The sequence below is a fragment of the Convolutriloba macropyga genome, chromosome 8 (genome assembly GCF_964194025.1).
Source record: "Convolutriloba macropyga chromosome 8, txConMacr16.3, whole genome shotgun sequence".
Lineage (NCBI taxonomy): Eukaryota > Metazoa > Xenacoelomorpha > Acoela > Convolutidae > Convolutriloba > Convolutriloba macropyga.
Genome location: NC_134475.1, coordinates 5,977,397 through 6,001,347, shown reverse-complemented (window position 1 = coordinate 6,001,347; position 23,951 = coordinate 5,977,397). Strand labels below are relative to the sequence as shown.

The 23,951-nt window shown below is 33.2% G+C and overlaps 1 protein-coding gene across 2 annotated transcripts in view; it reads left to right on the top strand.

The window, feature by feature from the left end:
- The window catches only part of LOC142344413 (uncharacterized), a 112,663-nt gene extending 100,802 nt beyond the window's left edge, over nt 1–11,861 (top strand). For both annotated transcript variants that reach the window (XM_075396032.1, XM_075396031.1), the window contains 4 exons: nt 4,394–4,651; nt 5,876–6,012; nt 6,947–7,053; nt 11,170–11,861. In XM_075396032.1, coding sequence (XP_075252147.1) covers nt 4,394–4,651; nt 5,876–6,012; nt 6,947–7,053; nt 11,170–11,285 — 618 coding nt within the window. In that variant the 3' untranslated portion in view covers nt 11,286–11,861. The remainder of the gene's footprint in view (nt 1–4,393; nt 4,652–5,875; nt 6,013–6,946; nt 7,054–11,169) is intronic.
- Nucleotides 11,862–23,951: the final 12,090 nt, after the last annotated feature.

Below are 23,951 nucleotides of genomic sequence, written 5' to 3'. Positions count from 1 at the left end.
CGTCACATATTGTGAAAGTTTAAAATTGTATTAAATTTACAATGTGCTAAAATATCGACAAATTAAGAGAGATGAATTATAATTGAGAAAAATTTTTAAAATATGCTAATTCTACAATTAACATTTTCGAGAAAGAGAAAATTTTAAAAAATGCTAATCCTCCAATTAAAATTTCATAGAATACTAAATGATGCCCTAAAACTAAGTCAAATTAAGATTGAATTTGAAAGATTTGAGATTAGAATTCAATTCAGAAACCGTTGGGTCTTTTAGAAACTCATTCCAGAAATGATTTTTTATTGTAGTTTTGAGAGCCCGCTTTTTAGGGATATTCCGCCTCAAGGTGAGAGGCAAATCGTTACACCAGTCAATTGCTTTTTGTGAAAAACAGTTTTGCATTATATTTGTTTTTTGGTTTCTACCATCCAAATGATAGCTTGTTTGTACGGTCATTCATTTTAGCACAACTTTTGAGTTCATCGAAAGGTGGTAGATCTGCTTTTAGAAGCTTTATAAAATATATAATAAACCGATACTTTATGAGCTATTCTACTGGTAAGATTTTGTGTTTGATCTTGAGATCAGTGGTCCTGTCAATTTTGGTTCTATGCCTTTAATCCCCAGTTCAGTTGTTTATTTAGAGTAACTCGAAGTGATTTTTTAAGACCTGAGAACAGAACAATTGGGTAATGCAGATGACTTAAAACAAGAGCGTTCAGTAAAGCAGATCTAGTTTTTTCTGGAAATATATTTTTGATGGAGTAAATGACCTTTATGCCAACAGCCATTTTTCTTAGTACATTTTTTTTCTTCATCGAAAGAAAGATTACAGTCAATACGAACTCCCAAGTATTTCACAACTTTTCTGGAGAACTGTACTTCCGTTAACAACTATTTATTCGATTTTGTTCCTTTTAGGTGCTCCAAAAATAATGAATTCGGTTTTGCTTTCATTTACATATAACCCATTTTTCCTGAAAGAGAATGAGTTTAGCAATACTTTTTTCAAGATGTAACTTTGATTCAGAAATTGTTTTCTACTGCAAAAGATAAAAGTATCATCAGCGTACTGGATTATATTAGAATTCACATCATTATCATCTTTCATATCATTTACATATATGTTGAAAAGCAGTGGGCCTAGCACAGTACCTTGTGGTACTCCACGGTTAAGTGCTATCCAATTTGATTCATACTTCGAGAATTTGACTTCTTGAACACTGTTTTCTAGATAAGATTTTAGAATTGTTTTTGCTTGTTCACTAAAAGCTAAAAGTTTAGTTTTGTGCAGAAGAGTAGGATGTGATATCGAATCAAAAGCTTTTGATAGGTCTAAAAAAGCTCCTGTGACGATGTTTTTTTATTGAGATCATATCTGATTTTTTCAGTGCAATATAAAAGGGCATCTGTAGTTGACACTTTTTTTTCTGTATCCAAACTGTGTTGTTGCAAGCAACTTATTCTTCCGTCTCTAAATAAGCTAATATTTGATCTCGAAGAAGGATTTCGTTAATTTTATCTAGAGCTCCAGTAAGCGAAATTGGTCGATAATTTATCGGATCTTCAGGATCATCTTTCTTGAAAAGAGGCAACACGTGGGCACGCTTAAGGTCGTCAGGAAAGCGTTGTTCAGTTAAGAATTGATTAAACAAAAACAGAGAGGTTCAGATATGCGATCTCTTGCATCTTTTAAAGCACAAGCTGGAATGAGTGATGGACCCAACGGTTTTTTAACATTTAAATTGTTGAGCATATCAAATATCTCCTTGGCTGTCGTATACCTGAATATAAATTTGTTACTGTGGCGTGCCGCATTATTACAGAATTGATACTGTTCTTTTTTACCAAAATATTCACCTAACGCTGAAAATTTATAGTTGAGAAGATTGGCAATATCATTTCCATTGGTCAAAACCGTTCCAAAACTGTTTCTGAGTCTTGGTATTTCTGTCTGTGTTTTTTGACAGTTTCTGATTTCGTTGATAAAATTCCGCCTTTCTCTTGCACTTTTTAAGTTTTGAAACACATCTAGCAGATGTTTTTCATTTTCCTGCTTCAAAATATTTTTGTTGTTATTACTTGATGTCTTTGCAAACTTTTTTACTGTATTTTTTGATTTCCATTTTTGATATAATGTTAGTTTAGGCTTGTCATGGCGTCTGAAAACGGTCTGTTGTGGAGCATGCTTTTTAATTACCGTTTCCAATGACGAGCAAAAGTTTTTATACATGATTTCAGGATTTTTTGATAATTAAATTGATATCCAATTTATCTTTCCAACATCTAGGGAAAAAGCATTTTTAGGGTAGTTTGTTTTATCAAACACAATTTTTCTGATAGCTTCTTTTTATATTTTTAACTGTTTCACCAATTAAAGTATGCGTGGCTAAATGATCACTTTTTAGAATCGAGTCTAGTGTCTGGGAACTTAAAAAATTTTCGCATATAACATAGTCTATTAGCGACTTCGTTCTTGTTGTTTCTCTTGTTGCTAAAGTTTTAAAAACAAATTTTAATAGTTGTTTTTTGGACAGTAAGCCAAATTTATCAACGCGGGCTTTTTGTTTATTTTACACTCTACCCAAACACTTTCAAAATGGTCTCTTGGCATTGTCTCTAGATCATTTCGTGCTTTTGGATGAAATTTTTTCGGAACGGACAAAAGAATACCACCGCCTTTATTTTTCTCCTGAAGATCAGTACGTCGGTCGCATCTGAAGGACACTAAGTATTCTGAGTGTATCGACCAAAACGGAATATCGTTAACTGATTTCAACCACGTTTCTGAGAAGCCCGAAATACAATCGTCACCTAGGTCAGATAGAAAATTCTTAAGGAGCAACCTTTGTCCAAGCACGCTTTGAAAATTTTGATGTAGAAATTTTTCTTGATCGTTATATTTTTTCATTAAGGTGGTAAACTGCGTGTAATTGAGAGGTGGCCCTGGGTTTAATTCTACGTCACCTGACAAGAACAAAAGAAATCTAATGACAACCAAGGAGTAAAGGAAATTCCTTAAGTCAGGTAAAAATGATCTTTTTTGGATACGCATTATTATTAAACCTGCACGATGACAACCTCTCAGGATTTACTGGTGTAGTAGTGAAGACCCAGTTCCTTTTTGATGTGATTACACACAAAAAAAGAAGCAAAATAAAGTGGAACTGAAGCTTCACTTTGAACCAATACAAATAAAAGAAGACAAATGAAACTAAGAAAATTCAGCAGAACAATTAGCTCGACTAGTATTGACCTCTCATATAATTGTAACTCTGTCTCCAATGATTGCGGTATTTTGCGTATTGATTTGGATTACGTTGGATGTTATTCAGAGCTATTAAATTATTGGATGTGGGAAGCAACTGAGAAAGCACACTTTTTTAAAAAAGGGACACCTTGTTTGTAATGGAAATGCAAATCATCATAATACAAACTATCATAGCTTGGCATGGCTTTCATGAGGTCGTACACATTTGCAACTTTATAACTTTCATCATCTGCTAATGCATTTATTTTATCATTAAAAGTTTAATGCGCTCATTAGTATGTTTCGTTTTTTGGCAGATTACGAATTGGTGGCACTTGCATTAGTACAATATTCTCAGGAGATCGCGTGTTTCTTGTTAAATCAACCAAATCTGTATACTTCTCAAACAACTCGTCACTGTTTTTATGTTTTTCTTTCAGAATTGAATTTGTCCCGTCCTGAATGAGAACTGTTTTGATCACTGTTTTGGGCAATTGTTTAACAACTTCAATTTTTTTCACAGGTTGTTGAGCCTCGATAATCATGTACGCAGATATCTTCTGGTATAGTACTATCCCTCACAAAATTTTTCTCCAGACTGCTTCCAATAACAAGATTTTGGTTTTTTGTGGGAACCTCTTTTGGCTCAAAACGTCTTACACGAACCTTTTGAATGATGGGGGGTTATATTGGTTCGAGAGTTTACCTGATTCATTTGGATCGTCATTTGACTGCTTTTTTAGCAAAAATTGACTTGCCGAAATAACAAACTCTTTTGATAATTGAATCTTTTTCTTCAACTTTTTTAAATAAATCTACATAAATTCGGTACAGTTCATTTTTATTATGCGAATTGAACTCCCCTTGGTTCATCATGTTGATAATTAAGATCTATTAAAGTTGTTACAAGTATCAGATAAAAGTTATAAGAATTAAGAACGAGATAAAGGAAAGCTAAAATTCTGTTTCAATTTGTCTTTTTTCTTTAAGAACACATGAATAAAGCAAGGTCAACTGTTCGAAACGAGAGATTGCGCTTTTGTGTTCGAAACGAGAGATTGCGCTTTGTTGGAAAAGTTAAATTTATAGCCAACATGTATGGGTATTCTGGTGATAATATTATACACCTATCTAATTATTGTTCAGTCGTATGGTGGCACGGATCCAACAGAAGCAGACATTGACAAGATGGAGCAGCTGATTCTGAACAAGCAAACACCTCAGCTCTCTTCCACTGCACAGCTGAGTGCCTCTAATGGCCTGAGAGGAACAGCAGCAGGAATGGGAAGCAAGGGAGGCAGTACCCGAGGGTCACTCGTTGATTTGAAGGGAAGCAGTGCTAGATTAATGCCCGATGATAACGATGCCAGTCCAGGGGCCGATCTGATGGATATTGACAAACAGGTGAGTACTGCTTCAATTCTCTGCTTCTCCAATGAAAATAATTGTTATCGGAAAAAAGGAGGCTCGAGAATCTATGCTTTCCCATAGCTAGTTCGGGTTTTCCATTTAAATGGATAATCCGATGGTAGCCATTTTTCAAGCAGTGAAAAATATACATCTTTAAAAACAACAACTTTAAATGATGGCTAGAAATGGCAAAGTAAGCTAACATCAATCAATGCTGGCAAATCACACACTTGTTAAAACAATTGTAAAATTAGGTATTATCAAAGGCATCAAAATCAAAAGCTGGTCAACACAACTCGTAAGCTATTAACAATACGCGTCTTTAGATAACATGTACGACCTTTCATTAACTATATCATTTCATAGCCTTGGTCGTATTTTTAAAAACTTTCGCAAACATAAAGTGAGGGAGCTTTAAAATGATACCATCCATGTCTTTCTTAAAAATATATTTTTTGGGAGGGGGTGGGCAAAAATGACAGGAAGAAATGTCGTGAAGTGGAACAATTAAACATCGCTGACAGGAAGTTTTTAGAAAATGTATGTTGCAGATGTTCCGTTATGGGAGTGAGGTCTCTCTCGATAACTTGCCAGAGGTTGGTACTATTCGGATTGAGGAGTGACTTGACTCAACAGTAGTATTGTGTAGAATAATACATGGCAGTCTTTGTATCACTTCATATCTTTTTCACCTCTTATTCTATCTAGTTATTACAAACTTTAGTTCTTTATAACTCGACAAAGTAAGGATTATTATCAGTGGAGACGTGATTGATAAAATGCAATAAAGTGCTCCTGAAAAAGCGCAAAAACTTAATTTGGATCATATTTCTCTGTTAAACATTTTTGTTGACCTTTTACAATTAAACTGCGATACGAGTTACTGATGTGCTCTGATTCAAAGTTGTTAGGTTGATCTTTTTATGCTATACTGTTGTTATTCCAATTTTATTTGCTGTTATGACCTTGACTAAATATATACTGGTTTGATTGATGCAATGCCCTAAAAGCCTGACTTAGGTGGTTGAGAAAAGATTTATCTTCTTATTACGAAGCAATTGTAGCTTTTAGTCATCTTTCACTGTAAATATAGTGCAGAGAGTTCTGAGAAAGTTAATTCCTCTGTGAATTAGTGTCACGATTGGTCGAGTCATGGAAGCAAACTGATGACAGCGCCTTCGATCAAGGATTATTTGTCGAGTTTGTTATTTTGTTCAGGTATTGATGCCACAGAAGGTGGTGATTCCGGAGAGGTATTACGATGCACGTGCTGCTAATCCACAGGAGAACACGATAGAGAGGAAGGAGAGACAAGTGAAGACTGAGAATGTGAGAAAGATGGTGCTCTCTCAGGCGTAAGTTCCACTAAGCTGTCACTTTCGGGTGTCTATGCATTAAGGTTTGGGAATATATTCCTCTTGGTCTCCCTAACAAGGGGCAGCTTGTCGCCTAACACACCCTAGATAGAGAAACGTCATCGCACCATAAGCAGTTAACGGGACAAGCAGGTAACGCTCGAAGGGCAATAAGCTCCTTTAGAGACTTATGCCTTACTACCTTACTAGTCTGTATGTATGCGATTCACTGAATCTGTTTTACAAAATTTATGGTGTGAAGGACGGTTCTTAGCTACCGCTGATCCCCCGTAGCCCACACATCCACCACTCCCACCGTCTACTCTCCTCCACCTGGAGATTTAGATCCCCTCGCCCCTCCTCGTCCAGCACTCCCAACCCCCTCCTCGTCTCATCTCATTCCTAACCCCGCAAGCTTGACCCCCCACCTCTGAGACCCCCAATCCGCTCATACCCACCTCCTTATGCTAGCATCTGTTATCCCCAGCTGGCTACTACCAAAGGCAACCGCTCGTCGTTCGTTTGAGAGCAATTCGCCGGATGTTAGTTGGTTATTTTTCTACTATTACAAAGATGCGTTCTAGGTGGCCTATTTAAAAGGCAATTAAATGCGGCCAAGTCTACTTTACTTGTGAGCCGCAGATCTATGCAGAAGCTACTACAACAGCAACTGATAGTGACAGTTTTAACGAAGTGATCTGTATAATATAAAACTGACTAGTTTTTAATCGTTTGGAAATACAGCCTTTGTTGCCAAACAAGAAGGCAAGTTTGTAGAAATAACGGTTTGTCAAGTACGGGTAATGAGAACAGAACAAGTTATGCACTATTTATTTTAATGGGCGAAGAGATAATCGTAGTTGTGCGATTTGTGCGTTAATAATGTTGCCTACGAGAATATGGAATATTGATTTTGAGGTTGAATGTTGATTAGGTTGACAGAGAGCAGTTCTGTGGCGTCGTTCGAGGAGAGAGCTTCCCTGGTAGAACAGCAAGCCAAAATAGGACAGCTGGCATCCAAGTTTGGACAACACATTGCATGTGAGTTGTATTTTTTTGCGATCCATATGGGTTTTAAATTGTTCTTGAACGAAGTTTGAAGCATTTGGAAACTCAATTACAATGGAAACTCAATAACCAAGCTTTAGTAAATTTTGCTAGTTTTTTAAAGTTTTTTTTTGAAATTTTGTCATTTTCAAGTTTTTCGATATTCAGGCGCAAATGAATTTTTTTCAGGGCTCGATTATGAGATAATGGATAGCTTTTATCGACAACCAAATAGATTTGAAGAGATTATTATCCCGAATTTTGACAACATTTCACTAAAATTTGCCATTTTCAAGTTCTTGTGGATTTTTTGTGCATCGATTTTTGACTTTTAGGTTTATCAAATTAACATTGTGATTTCCGGTAAGTGAATGTTGCGTTTTATGTGAATTTCATTGTTAGACTAGAGGACTAGTGTAGGGGATAATTTGTGAATTTTTCCCCGAAATTGGACTTTAAGTTGAGGTAATATTGCCTTCGAAATTGAATTTTTGCTTCGGAAGGCTAGGTGGTGCTAACTTACTTTTGCCGTTCAGTATGTATTTATAATCGGTCCAACTGGTCTCAACCAGAATGCAAAAATCAATGCCACACATGCAATTGTGATTTTCTTGTCGTTAAACGAAAATGGGGAGCGGAGAGGAGTGAATGCTGTTATTGTTACCAGCTTTTGATAGAGCAAGAAAACTTAGCGTGAAAAAGTTTGCGCTAAGAGAGCAAAATTTTTTGATCACGTGCCGCTTTTTCAAAACAGTTTTTTTGCCTCAAACTTAATTTGCGCAGTTAAAGGTTTTTGTCTCTTTTATCTAAACTAGTAATAGTGCGTTTGGAAGCATTTTTTGGAAGCATCTGAAGCAATTAATGCCCCTTTAAATTCAATTTTGAGCTACTTTTACAATTTGCCAAATTGGAATTTATTTGTAGTTTGTGTGTTCAAATTTCTAGAGCGTTTAGGTAGTTGTTTCAGCTGTCCTGTGAGTCTTGATTTAATGGATAAAAAGTCAGAGTTGGTTTTGTTAAAGGTATTTGAGTAATTTAAAGCATTTTTGTCCGAATTTTGCCAGTTTTCTCATTTCTTCTGATTTTATTCTCGCTATAGTTCTTCTAGTGCAATTTTGATCTATTCTATAGGTGTTTCCCTAAAAGGTGTTTGAGTAATTTAAAACATTTTTGTCCGAATTTTGCCAGCTTTCTCATTTCTGATTTTATTCTCGCTATAGTTCTTCTAGTGCAATTTTGATCTATTCTATAGGTGTTTCCCTGAAAGGTGCAAGTGAAGGTGAGGCAGGGCAATTTTCACTAAAATAAAATGTTTTTTTTTCCAGGTTTATTTTTGCTTCTTGTCATTTTATTGTTCTATGTATCTCTGACAGGTGTTGGGTGTATGTATGCGTGAGCCGAAATAGTAATAAAAGTTTTTTTTTAAATAAATGGTTGGGAAGTAGCAGTTACAGTTTTTTTATAACCAAAAGCCGACCTCATCTTCTCTGCCCGCTATTATAGTGGCCCCTATGTTTTGCAATTGAAAGGATTAGGCTTTGAAATGGGATAAATAGGTGAAGCTCTGCGAGCATTAAGTTGAAATAAAGGATCTCAGCTGTCTTTAGTAGTCTTTTCAGTAATCAATGTGTTGAAGTTTTGCTGGAAACGTTTAAATTCAAAGTGAAAAAGTTTTTGACCACAACACATTGCTGTTTGTTTGTCGATTTTTTAGTGTTTTTCCAAAACTCATTTTTAGTTGACCTTTTTAGGGCTAACTATTGTCTTGTGCAAGCTGGAATGTTTTTGAATACCTGTTTTAGAGGTATATTTTGGTAATAGAAACTCAATTACAAAATTTTAGTAATTTTTTTTTTCAATTTTAATAGTTTTAGTAGTTTTTTTTAAGTTTTTTGAAAATTTTGTCGTTTTCAAGTTTGGTCATTATTTTCAGGGCTTTTCTATGAGATAATGAATAGCTTTTATCGTCAACCAAATAGTTTTGACGTTATAAATATCGGGAATTTCAACAATATTTCACAAAAATTTGTCATTTTCAAGTTTTTGGAATCTTTTGTACATATTTGACTTTTTAGAGTCAAGAAATCGTTTTAAGAGCATGAATATGTGTTACTGGATAGATGTTTGTGACTGCCAAAAAATTCTAAAGTTATTATTATCCAGAGAATGTAACATTTTTCACAAAATTTACCATTTTCAAGTTTTTTGTAATTTTTTTTGTACTAAGAAATTTTTGATATTTAGCGTCCAATTGAGCTGTTTGCAAGCGTTTGTTTGTGTTATTGAGTATTTTTTAGTATAAATTTGCTTCTGACGTTGGCTGCAAGAACTTGAAGCATTTGTTTCTGATTTTGCTTATTTAAACAATTTTTATTGTTTTTGCCATTTTTGTCGTTTTTGCCTCTTTCTGCTTCTGATATATGATGACATCATTCTGAGAAAATATTAGAAAAATTCGTTATGTCTTTCATACTTTTTTCGAGTTTTTTCAAGTAGTTTTTGAAGTTCTTGATTTCGATTCGCCAGCGCCCGTGACTATTTGTCGAGCCCTGTACAGCCTTTACGTATAATTAACAGAATTACAGTTTTGATTTTGAAGACATTGACAGCAGGCATCAAAATGCCTTATTGTCTCCTCTGTATTTTTTGCTACTTTTTAGTTTTTTGAATTTTGTTTTGCCTGCGTCTGTCTTTATGAAGCGTTTTTTGTCTTTGACTCCTAATTCTCTTCTTGTCTTTTTAAAATATTGGTTGAAAAGCTTGGTGTTCAATACGTTTATCCTGAAGGTGTTTACAGTTTGAATGTCATTATTTTTAATAGTTTGAATTTGTAAAAGTGTTATCTGCTGTTCAAACTTCGTCAAATAAAGATTTATTTCGTTTTACCTCTTTTTGCCACTTCTACTTTTTGCATGAATTAGTTTTGACTTCTCTAGGCTAGTTCCATTTTTCTTTCATTCTGCCCATAGTGCTTATAAACAACAGCTGTTCAGCCGACCAATCTAAAATGAACAAAAAACGGAATCAAAAATAATATTGGGATGCATTCAAACACAATTATAGATGGCCGGTACTTGATTTTTGTTATGATAAGTCCTAGATACTATCTCTAATGCTTATTTGTATTGGTACTAGCCCCTGTATCCTCTCGTTCAGAAGCAGGAGTTTGTCCAACGACGAAATGACATTAAAATAGCTCACACCAATCATTGTTTTTGTACAACAATCATTTTTTCCATTTTCTGTTCTTTATATCCAAATCGTGGTTATGGCAATTTATGCTGTTTTTGGGGTATTTTGCTTTTCCTGTCCTTCAGTAGTCGTTTAATGAATTTTAATTAACTGTTTTACAAGATAATTTTTGGCAACACTTGTTTTGGAGTCTCTACTTGTAAAAAGTTCTTTTAATCAGAGTTTTTAAATCAGTTTTTATTAGATTATTTTCCATTGTTAATTTTCCTGTTATTGTTTCCACATTATTATTATGGATTAGTAAGTGTTTCCTTGTGTCAGTTGGGGTGGTCAGTTCTTTACCTTTCGTTCTCCTTTTCAGATTCGTCGTTGTTTTTGCACGCAGAAGGAAGTTTATGATTTTGTATACTAGTGTTTAGTAATTACATTATTTTTGGCCTGATTTCTTTTGAGCAGTTGAGCAGCTTACTGTTTTTTTTGCAGGAAAACAATATTAAATGTTAGGTTAATAATTTATATCAGAATCTGTGTACGAACTTTAGCTGATTTCATGCTGACGTTCACAACAAAATCTTTTCAATTGCTTCGCTGTCATGCGAATCAATCTCGCTTGTTTTCTGGCATTTTGCAGTTGTATTACTTTTTGTGCTGTCGTATGGTGCGATGTTTTCACGGTAGCTGAATTTTGTCATTACTTTGTCATAATTGACTTACCTCAGTCTCTGAATGACCTATCCTCCAAATATTAAGTTCACTGGAGATGACTCTAAACTCCTTCAAGGTCGATAAAGAACTTGTTTCTAATGAAGAATGCTTTTGGGGTTTTCTTTTAATTGACATTTATTTTGACATATTTTTGATACGGATCCTGGTTATGTAATAATTGCATATTACATATTCACTATAATTTTTGTGTAGATCAGAGGCCACTGCAGCAGAATGCAACTTATTCAGCCACAAACCGGACAGGACAGGGTAACAACAGTGTTCCTCTATCACAACAGATGCCACCCTACGGAGTACACAGGGCATGAATCCAAATCCTAACGCTCACATACATATATCGATGCATATCATGCGAACTAAATGATTATTGTTGCAATGAAAATGCTTTTTAAAATGTCTTTTAAAATGTCTTAATCTATCCGTTTTGTATTCTGTCATTTTCTCGTTGTATTTAAAAATATAATTAAGTGATTTTATATAAATGCGGTACCCTTGTTTAGACCTGGTTTCTTATTTTTTTACCCCTTGACCGTGAAATTTAAGTTTCTTAACGAACTGTCCATCTGTACAATTTGTTTGAGGGTTGTGTTTCTTTAAATACTTAAATTTGTACATACTTCTGATTGGTTTCTCTAGAGATATTTACTAACTTCAAAATTTTGATATAATTTGATTTTCAATTATGATGTAATTAATGCCTGTGCCGAAGATTGATTGAGCTGTAAGTAAAATTTGTTATCGTACCATTAGCTTTCACATTTTCATATCCTTCTTACATATCAGTGCTCACTTTATCAGATCCGTTTCTGATTTTGAAGCTCATTTGCTAAGCCATATTAAAAAGTTATCATAACAAAACATCTCTAAATTAAGTTTTTGCTCTACTCGTTTTGAGCATAAGCTGGTATGGTTAGACAGGACAAAGGCTCTAGTTTTGTTAGAAAGTTGAAAACATTACAATCATCGACCTGTAACAAAACAAAACTACTTGGAAATAATTGAGTGCATTTTAAGCAAAAGTAAGCGTGGTTCACTTTTAAAATTTTAATATACAAAAGTGGAACCAAGCTATAAAAGTGCCTTCTACTGAAAAGTACATTGCCCCCACTGTTTACAGATTGAATTAGGTTTTTCTGTAACGGAATCAGTTTTTAACACCTAGTCACATAGAACTCAATTGCTAAAATTTGAATGCAAAATGTACCAGTGAAAAATTTAAATTACAATTGTTTCTGAAGTTTGTAATAGTTCAGTTCACTATAAAATGAACGCAATCTGGGGTGAAGACCGGATAGAGATTTATTCTTAAATCCAGTTTTCAATCCTTCCAGATGCGATAAAATCCGGTTGTTGGATCGGCTAATCTCGGATGTTTTGCGTGCTGATTCATGGCTATCAGAGACCGTCTTGCAATTATTGAAGCCTATTCTGGTAGTTATGAGAATTTGTATGAAGTTTTACTTTCCAATGCCCGTTCGATTGATATGTTGCTTCGTACTTCTTCCGAACTGTTTTTTCCTGAATAAATTTTCAGTGTGTTCATCATTTGTGAACATCCAGGATTCATTTGTTCAAAATTGTCAACAAAAGCAGGATTTTTTGCCGTTGTCTCTAAAAATTCCATGCATAGGAAAAGAATGAAGTTAATGTGCGTGCACACAGTTACCATCAAGATCATCAGCATTTTTGAGTTAATGGTCTACCAAATGAGCAAGAGCTGGAATTCAAATATTGTTCAACAAAACTCCAAATGAATAAAGTAATGCAGCATTAGACGGCGGATGAAAGCTGCCAGTAATGAGATTACGAGACAAGACAACCTTAAAAGTAAAATAAAGATTAATTGCACTCAGAACTCGGTCTATATTTAAAAGAAGACCAACAAAATCAAAATGGCATCAGATAACACAAACTATACAAATTAACCTGTATATTACTGAGAAAAGATATAGACCTGTCCTTAATGAGACTCTATAACAATTAGAAAAAAGTGCACAGAGAGGGCAAATTTAAAAAAAAAAATCGTTGTAAACCTTTTATTACTAAGTAATTAAAACCATTAGGTACCAACTGAAATCAAAAAGACTCATTAATACCTCTTGATGCCTAATTGAGAAAGCAATTGAAAGCTTTTAATATATACATATTCCGGAAGAAATTGAGACCTGTATTGTCCAGATTATATATGACTACAAAAAGAAGAAAGAATCAGCCACAAATTTCATTGAAAAGATCAAATATTTTGCAAGTAAACGGTGCCGCAGCCATTTAATAAATAAGCTTCTCACTGAGAAACTTGACCGGGTTCAACTGCATTTTTTCAACGTTAATTGGGCCTTCCGATTAGTGTAATTTTGTGGAAAAGATTCAATGAACAACCAAGAAAATTCGTAGCTCCAAAATCGCATTTTTAAAAACGAAAGTGCGTAGCATCAAAGCACAGAAACAATTAGTTAAAAAGAATAATCATAAAGATCCGAGTCTTGCACGCTAAAAACAATACACTGTCTGCGTTTAGAGAGACTGAACTTATTATTGACATTAAGAATACAAAAAAGTGACAAAGCTAAAATTTACAAAGATTTCTTTCAGCACCAATGTTTTCAAAAGTCATAAAAATTTATACGCGGTCGTTTTGTTTTTTGTTGAAACGACCGCTTATGAAATTTCATGACTTTTGAAAAAATTGGTGCTGTAAAAAAATCTTTGTAAATTTTAGCAAAAAACAGATACAGATCAACTTGCAGCTTTTTAGGAATTCAATTCGGCCATATATTAAAGAGACTATGTTGTTAGACTACAAACAAAAAATAAACGGGCAGATTTCAAAAGTTAACAACGAGCAATTTTTATGAAACCACAATATTGAAGTTATTATAACTGAATTTTTTTTCAAAAATCTGAAAACTATGTAAATTTGAAAATAGTTTAGTTGTTGACTTGGGTCTCACTTGTTTATCAATGAGTGCTTTCTGAAAACATGTCTATGTGCAAAACAAAAAAGGACAGGAAATATTGACGGGAGGAAAATACTCATAAAAAGCCCGAAAGACATCAGACAAAAGGTGTAACCAACACAAAATTAATGGTTGGTTTAAAAAGTTTGAGGCTTACCAATAAGGAGACTAAATTAGATGATAAAAAAATTGTGAAGGTTCATTTTTTTATTTGACAAAATCTCATCAGAGCGTCATTAAGACTATTAGCTGTTTGATATTCTTCAAAAACTATGGATAAATTAGTTGCGCAATTTTGAGACGTGAATTGTACCTGTCATCATATGGGAAAGTTTGCCAAGCAAATCAAAATGAACATCGAAAAAGTGACAAACGCGAAAAAACAATATAGTTCTAGTTGCAGCAATTAAAAGATCCAACTGTTTTTTTTTATCAACATTACTCTGTCATAGTACTCCATTAAATACTGAAATTGCAAGCAAAACGCAAGAATTCAAATTGAGTTTTCAAAAAAATAATTTCAAAGCTTTAAAGTCACGAGCTCATTCTCAGAAACTAATATTTCGTTTCCATTGTTAAGCACGTTCAGATAAAACTGAATTGCGTCAATTGAACCTTGATGTCAAACCAGTTTTGTCAAAAAATAACATAAAAACAAAGATCTCGAAAAACTTTAAAAAAAGATCGCGCACAATACATTTCGAATATTTTTTGATTACAACTGTCCATAACGTGAACAAAACCAGCCCTGATGTTGCTGCGCGTCGAACTAAAACACCTAATTGATCCAAAAAAATTGTGGAATAGATTGGCAGATGAAATTGGCAGACAAAATCTTCAATATATTAAAAATAAGTGTTGCATTTTTGATACATATTGAAATAAATAATAAAAAAACTGGCACAATTGGATGATACCTATCAATAAGGAGACTAAATTAAATGATGACAAAATCAAGAATAAAAATGGGATGGTTAAAAAGTCCTTCTTTTTGAAGTTTATTTCATCTGAAGTTCATTGAGACCATTAGCTATTGTATGAAAATATTTAATTACTTTGAAAACCTTTGAAAACTTGTAGTTCAAAAGCCAAGAAAAGTTTAACTAATAGAAGCCAACGCAGAACTTGAGTTTTATTTTACATAGGAAAAAAAGGTTGTGCTGTTCTCAATGGGGTTGACAGAAGTTTGATATAAAAGATGCGTAGTTCAATTATTCATTGACGTTTTTTTGAAACAAAAAAAATTCAAGGTGATAAGAGCCCTTAAATATCAACCAAAAACATGATATAAATTTACTTGTTAAAATTTAAGGCGCTAATTCAATTTTTCGATTAGCGAGACTAAGTCATGATGCAACAGAAAGATAGAAAATTGCAAGCAAACATAAGTATTTAATTTAGGTTTTTGAAAACATTGTGTCAAAGCCTCAAAAAACCTGAGCCCATACTCAAAAACAGCTTATGGTTTCTTTTTTGGAGCATATGTTCCTGTTAACGGGACATGCGTCAATTGGGTCTTGATCTGAAATCATTTTCATCAGTAATTAACATCAAACTTCGAAAATGGCAAAATGATTTGAACAAAAGTTCGCGTGCATTACAATCCTAGCAATTTTTTTATTGTAACAGTCCACGAGGAGAACATAACCAGCCTTGTTATTGCTTGGCGTCCAACTAAAACACCTGACTGTTCCAGATATTTGCGCAATAGATAAATGAGCAATTTAAATATTTCGATATATCAAAAATATTTGATGCTTTTCTGATAAATATCGAGTTGAATTAGCGGAAAACGGACCTTATTTTAATTCAAGATTATTCCTATAGCAAGGGGAAGCGGCAATTTTTCCCTCTTTTGAAATTTAAGAGATTGGTCTCACAGTTTCCAGGTCTCTAATTCTACCAATTTTAAATAAAATAGGCTAACAAGGCATACTTGGAACCATTTCTGATGAGAACATCTGTTATCCAAAAAGTTAGCCTAAATTTAGCTAGAAAACTTTGCTCCCTATTGATCCACTAGCAAAAAATTCTGGTCAAAAGTTTAACTATATCGTTTCAAAAAAGTAGACGTCAGATAACCAATTCATGTTCAAACATTGATTAAATTTGACAAAACTCAACAAATATATATGAATATATATAAATATATATATATATATATATATATATATATATATATATATATATATATATATATATATATGCTAAAATTAGGCTAACTGAACACGAGGTGAGATAAACCACATGCAATGACAGGGTTTAGTCTATTGACATGTTTGAGTCTGCAACAATGATGAAGTCAGTGTCCTCGAGACACCAACCAATGCTTGGAACGGGTGCCTGTATCATTCAGCATAATTCGGCAGATTCATTGGGATAATTTCTTATATCTTTTTTGGCCCGTGGTGATATACATCATGCTACTTAAAACACTCATGTGCACATTTTTAAATGCCGAAAGTCTGCAGTGCCAAAGTCAAAATGCCAGAAGTTGCTATTTAGCCAGAAGTTGAATTTCGTTGACTTTCGTCATTTTAAAACGTGCGCGTTTCGTGTTTTAAGCATGGTTAAGTGACTCTGCAGAATTTACTTTGAAATTCTGCCTTAATATCTAGAACAAAGTTCGTTCACTGATCTACGAAAAGTAATACAAGAAGAATATATAAATCAGTGTTGCTGTGACTTCGTCAAGGAAGAGATGGGAATTTTAAATAGAAAGGGAGGAAAGTTTTTAACCAGACTAAATGGAAATAATGAAGAATTTAGAAAAGAGATTATAAATTTTGTTAGAGATAAAAGGAATTAGACCTTGAAATTATTTTAGATAAGAGATGTAAAACTAATATACTCAATACGTTAGGAAATAAATATTTAGCAGAGTGCATCACATCTAAAGATAAAACTAAAGATTTAATTGAAATCATGTTTAAATATTACCCCGCAAAATGATAAGGTAAATATTAAAGTTTACCCCATCATAAATGCTTTTAAAATGTTTAGAGTGTAACTATAAATATGGAAACATTGCTGTTTTAAAATATCATTATGAATTATGTCATAAAGATAAAACTGATAAATGTTTGTGTGGTAATATAATACTAAGTGGTATTTGTGCTAATACTTTTTCTCCATGGGGTTGTTTTTTAAAAAATGAATCTAGTTCTAGTTCAAGTTCTAGCTGTAGTTCTAGTTCTGGTTCTAGTTCTGGCTCTAGTTCTAGTTCTGGTTCTGGTTCTAGTTCTGGTTCTGGTTCTAGTTCTATCTATGACTCTAACTCTAACTCAGATCCTATCCCTAACCCAACCATAAACTTAACCCTAACCTTAACCCCAACCTTAACCCTAACCTTAACCCTAACTTTAACCCAGAAGTCTTAATTAGAAGTTCTAATAAAAGTAATTATGTAAAACCACTAACTGACTTTGATGAGAGTAAGTATACTTGTCGAAGTTGTACTTCAGCTAAAGTTAATTGTCCATATTGTACTTCTGTTGTGAGATATGATGGGATACGGGCTCATGTAAGGAAACAACATCCAGATGTAGAATTAACTAGAGGACTTAGTAGAATTTCAACTGAGAAAACAATTAATCATAGAGCTGTAAGTCCTTTAGTTATTGTCCAAACAGAGGAAAGTTGTTCATGTAAATACTATAATTTTGAATCATTTCTTATTGATAATGGAATAAATATAGAAAAAATAAAAGAAAATATAAATTTTTTGAAGAGTATAGATAATTTGAAATAAAAAGTATAAAAAAATATAAAAATATCAAAAAAGAGGGAATCACTCTTTAAGAGCGAAAACGAGGAATCTTTCTACTGAGGGATCACTCCGAGTAAGAGTGAATTGCTCCTAAAGAGTGAAATGTAAATTTGGCTTTGTTTTTTTATTTTTTATTTTGTTTTTTTATTTTAATTGATTTTTTAATTGAATTTAGAGCTAATATATAGTAGCGGAAAAAACAAGGATTCCAACAAACAGTAAAATTTGGCCCGATCGACATGCGCGATTAGCGTTAGGAGAAAGGGACAAGTTTTACTGGTGGTTGGAATCATTGTTTTTACCACTACTATTCTATTTGATTTTCATGTTTAGATCAGAGGCCACTGCAGCACAATGCAACTCCTTATTCAGCCACAAACCGGACAGGACAGGGTAACAACAGTGTCCCTCTATCACAACAGATGCCACCCTACGGAGTACACAGGGCATGAAGTCAACGCCTAACACACTTACAAACATACACCTATGCATATCATGCGAACTAATTGATTATTGTTGCAATGAAAATGCTTTTTAAAATGTCTTTCAAAATGTCTTAATCTACCCGTTTTGTATTCTGTCATTTTCTCGTTGTATTTAAAAACATAATTAAGTGATTTTATATAAATGCGGTGCCCTTGTTTAGACCTGGTTTCTTATTTTTTTTACCCCTTGACCGTGAAATTTAAGTTTCCTAACGAACTGTCCATCTGTACAATTTGTTTGAGGGTTGTGTTTCTTTAAATACTTAAATTTGTACATAATTCTGATTGGTATCTCTAAAGATAATAACTTTAAATTTTTGATATAATTTGATTTTCAATTATGATGTAATTAATGCCTGCGAAGATTGAACTGTCTGATCGAACTGTAAGTAAAACTAATTCTACCATTAGCTTTCACATTTTCATATCCTTCTTACATATCAGTGCTCACTTTATCAGATATATCTCTGACTTTGAAGCTCATTTGCTAATCCATATTAAAAAGTTATAATAACAGAACATGTCTAAAGTAAGTTTTTGCTCTACTCGTTTTGAGCACAAGCTGTTATGGATAGACGGGACAAACGCTCTAGTTTTTTCAGAAACTTGAAAACATTACAAGCGTCCACCTGTAACACAACAAAACTACTTGAAAATAATTGAGTGCATTTTAAGCAAAAGTAAGTGTGGTTTACTTCTATATTGTTAATATACAAAAGTGGAACCGAGCTATAAAAGTGCCTTCTACTGAAAAAGTACATTGCCACCACTGTTTACAGATTGAATTAGGGTTTTCTGTAACGAAATCAGTTTTTAACACCTGTAGTTAGTCACAGAGTATTCAATTGCTAAAATTTGAATGCAAGATTTACCAGTGAAAAATTCAATTTACAATTTTTTCTGAACTTTCTAATAGTTCAGTTCGCAATAAAATGAACGCAATCTGGGGTGAAGACTGGATAGAGAATTATTCTTAAATCCAGTTTGCAATCCTTCAAGATGCGATAAAATCCGGTTGTTGGATCGGCTAACCTCGGACGTTTTGCGTGCTGAATCATGGCTATCAGAGATTGTCTTGCAATTTTTGAAGCCTATTCTGGTAGTTATGAGAATTTGTATGAAGTTTTACTTTCCAATGCCAGTTCGATTGATATGTTGCTCCGTACTTCTTCCGAACTGTTTTTTTCCTGAATAAATTTTCAGTGTGTTCATCATTTGTGAACAATCCAGGATTCATTTGTTCAAAATTGTCAACAACAGCAGGATTTTTTGCCGTTGGCTCTAAAAATTCCATGCATAGGAAAAGAATGAAGTTAATGTGCGTGCACAAAGTTACCATCAAGATCATCAGCATTTTTGAGTTAATGGTCTACCAAATGAGCAAGAGCTGGAATTCAAAATTGTTCAACAAAACTCCAAATGAATAAAGTAATGCAACATTAGACGGCGGATGAAAGCTGCCAGTAATGATATTACGAGACAAGACAACCTTAAAAGTAAAATAAAGATTAATTGCACTCAGAACTCGATGTCTATATTTAAAAGAAGACCAACAAAATCAAAATGGCATCAGATAACAGAAACTATACAAATTAACCTGTATATTACTGAGAAAAGATATAGACCTGTCCTTAATGAGACTCTATAACAATTAGATAAAAGTCCACAGAGAGGGCAAATTTCAAAAAAATTCTTTGTAAACCTTTTATTACTAAGTAATTAAAACCATTAGGTACCAACTGAAATAATCAAAAAGACTCATTAATACCTCTTGATGCCTAATTGAGAAAGCAATTGAAAGCTTTTAATATATACATATTCCGGAACAAATTGAGACCTGTATTGTCCAGATTATATATGACTACAAAAAGAAGAAAGAAACAGCCACAAATTTCATTGAAAAGATCAAATATTTTGCAAGTAAACGGTGCCGCAGCCATTTAATAAATAAGCTTCTCACTGAGAAACTTGACCGGGTTCAACTGCATTTTTTCAACGTTAATTGGGCCTTCCGATTAGTGTAATTTTGTGGAAAAGATTCAATGAACAACCAAGAAAATTCGTAGCTCCAAAATCGCATTTTTAAAAACGAAAGTGCGTAGCATCAAAGCACAGAAACAATTAGTTAAAAAGAATAATCATAAAGATCCGAGTCTTGCACGCTAAAAACAATACACTGTCTGCGTTTAGAGAGACTGAACTTATTATTGACATTAAGAATACAAAAAAGTGACAAAGCTAAAATTTACAAAGATTTCTTTCAGCACCAATGTTTTCAAAAGTCATAAAAATTTATACGCGGTCGTTTTGTTTTTTGTTGAAACGACCGCTTATGAAATTTCATGACTTTTGAAAAAATTGGTGCTGTAAAAAAATCTTTGTAAATTTTAGCAAAAAACAGATACAGATCAACTTGCAGCTTTTTAGGAATTCAATTCGGCCATATATTAAAGAGACTATGTTGTTAGACTACAAACAAAAAATAAACGGGCAGATTTCAAAAGTTAACAACGAGCAATTTTTATGAAACCACAATATTGAAGTTATTATAACTGATTTTTTTTCAAAAATCTGAAAACTATGTAAATTTGAAAATAATTTAGTTGTTGACTTGGGTCTCACTTGTTTATCAATGAGTGCTTTCTGAAAACATGTCTATGTGCAAAACAAAAAAGGACAGGAAATATTGACGGGAGGAAAATACTCATAAAAAGCCCGAAAGACATCAGACAAAAGGTGTAACCAACACAAAATTAATGGTTGGTTTAAAAAGTTTGAGGCTTACCAATAAGGAGACTAAATTAGATGATAAAAAAATTGTGAAGGTTCATTTTTTTATTTGACAAAATCTCATCAGAGCGTCATTAAGACTATTAGCTGTTTGATATTCTTCAAAAACTATGGATAAATTAGTTGCGCAATTTTGAGACGTGAATTGTACCTGTCATCATATGGGAAAGTTTGCCAAGCAAATCAAAATGAACATCGAAAAAGTGGCAAACGCGAAAAAAAAATATAGTTCTAGTTGCAGCAATTAAAAGATCCAACTGTTTTTTTATCAACATTACTCTGTCATAGTACTCCATTAAATACTGAAATTGCAAGCAAAACGCAAGAATTCAAATTGAGTTTTCAAAAAATAATTTCAAAGCTTTAAAGTCACGAGCTCATTCTCAGAAACTACTATTTCGTTTCCATTGTTGCGCACGTTCAGATAAAACTGAATTGCGTCAATTGAACCTTGATGTCAAACCAGTTTTGTCAAAAATAATATAAAAACAAAGATCTCGAAAAACTTTAAAAAAAGATCGCGCACAATACATTTCGAATATTTTTTTGATTACAACTGTCCATAACGTGAACAAAACCAGCCCTGATATTGCTGCGCGTCAAACTAAAACACCTAATTGATCCAAAAAAATTGTGGAATAGATTGGCAGATGAAATTGGCAGACTTTTGTCTGCCAATTTCATCTGCCAATCTATTCCACAATTTTTTCAATATATCAAAAATAAATGTCTGCCAATTTCATCTGCCAATCTATTCCACAATTTTTTCAATATATCAAAAATAAATGTTGCATTTTTGATACATATTGAAATAAATAATCCAAAAACTGGCACAATTGGATGATACCTATCAATAGGGAGACTAAATTATATGATGACAAAATCAAGAATAAAAATGGGATGGTTCAAAAGTCCTTCTTTTCGAAATTTAATTCATCTGAAACTCATTGAGACCATTAGCTATTGTATGAAAATATTTAATTACTTTTAAAACCTTTGAAAACTTGTAGTTCAAAAGCCAAGAAAAGTTTAACTAATAGAAGCCAATGCAGAACCTGAGTTTTATTTCACATAGGAAAAAAGGTTGTGTTGTTCTCAATGGGGTCGACAGAAGTTTGATATAAAAGATGCGTAGTTCAATTATTAATTGACGTTTTGTTGAAACAAAAAAAATTCAAGGTCATGAGAGCCCTTAAAAATCAACCAAAAACATGATATAAATTTACTTGTAAAAATTTAAGGCGCCAATTCAATTTTTCGATTAGCGAGACTAAGTCATGATGCAACAGAAAGATAAAAAATTGCAAGCAAACATAAGAATTTAATTTAGGTTTTTGAAAACATTGTGTCAAAGCCTCAAAAAACCTGAGCTCATACTCAAAAACAGCTAAAGGTTACTTTTTTGGAGCATATGTTCCTGTTAACGGGACATGCGTCAATTGGGTCTTGATCTGAAATCATTTTCATCAGTAATTAACATCAAAGTTCGAAAATGGCAAAATGATTTGAACAAAAGTTCGCGTGCATTACAATCCTAGCAATTTTTGATTGTAACAGTCCACGAGGAGAACATAACCAGCCTTGTTATTGCTTCGCGTCCAACTAAAACACCTGACTGTTCCAGATATTTGCGCAATATATAAATGAGCAATTTAAATATTTCGATATATCAAAAATATATGATGCTTTTCTGATAAATATCGAGTTGAATTAGCGGAAAACGGACCTTATTTTTAAATCAAGATTACTCCTATAGCAAGGGGAAGCGGCAATTTTTCCCTCTTTTGAATCACAGTTTCCAGGTCTCTACTTCTACCAATCTTAAATAAAATAGGCTAACAAGGCATACTTGGAACTATTTTGATGAGAACATCTGTTATTCAAAAAGTTTGCCTAATTTTAGCTAAAAACTTTGCTCAAACCATTCGGCAACCCTTTTCTATCTTCAGTTGGAAAGTCAAAACACTATTGATTACTATTTTAACAAATTTTTGCAAATTTAACAAAAATTTGCGCTGAAATAGGGACAAAGTGAACAAAGCCATAGAAATTGGTCTACTTTTCACAAAAATTTAAATCTCGATATATTCTCGGAAAATATTAAAACCTTTCAAAATCATTTCATTTATAATCCGAGCATTTTTTGGTTGCAACAGTCCGCGAAGAGAACAAATCCAGCCCTGATATTGCTATGGTAAACAAAAAACCATTCAACTATATAGTTCCTCCCGCCCACTAAAGCGGGGGGGTCGAAAAAAATAAACCTGATAAAGCTGAAAGATTAGAGAAAAAATAAAAATGAAAGGTTGGATCAGATTAGAATTTTGAAGTTGAACTTGAGAAGTTGAAGTGGAAATAAAAGCTAATTTTGACTTAAAGTCACTCATCTTAAGACATAGTAGTAGTTTTATTCCAACTTAATAATTTTATTAATTTTAGTTTAGCCTAATTGTCCCAACTTTCTGTGTAATGGGAGAACTGTATTATAGCATTTTTTTTCTCCAACCAAATTCGAAATTTTTTCTGCGCATTCTAGAAAGAGAGGAAAGGTACCATTTGAAAGCTCTTAAATTGTGGAACTAAAATCCAAAAAAAAATAATAAAACTGCTAAGCCGATTGAAATTCTTTAAAACTTGCAAAAGAACTGAGAAGAGTATAAGTGGTCGAATAGAGGTCAAATGACGTGCCTTTGACCTTTCTTTTACATGAGAGTTTCATAATTCAATATTAGCAATGAAACTTCTAGCACACACGTGGTTTAGTTTGTTTTCTCTCTTAAAAACTTTAGAAAATGGAGACATAGATTTTGAAATTAACAAAACGTTGAAAAGCAACGTAGTCCAGCCAAAGTTTTAATAAGCGGAAACTAGGACCAATAAATGTACTCCCAATTGATCCACTAGCAACAAATTCTGGTCAAAAGTTTAACTATATCGTTTCAAAAAAGTAGACGTCAGATAACCAATTCATGT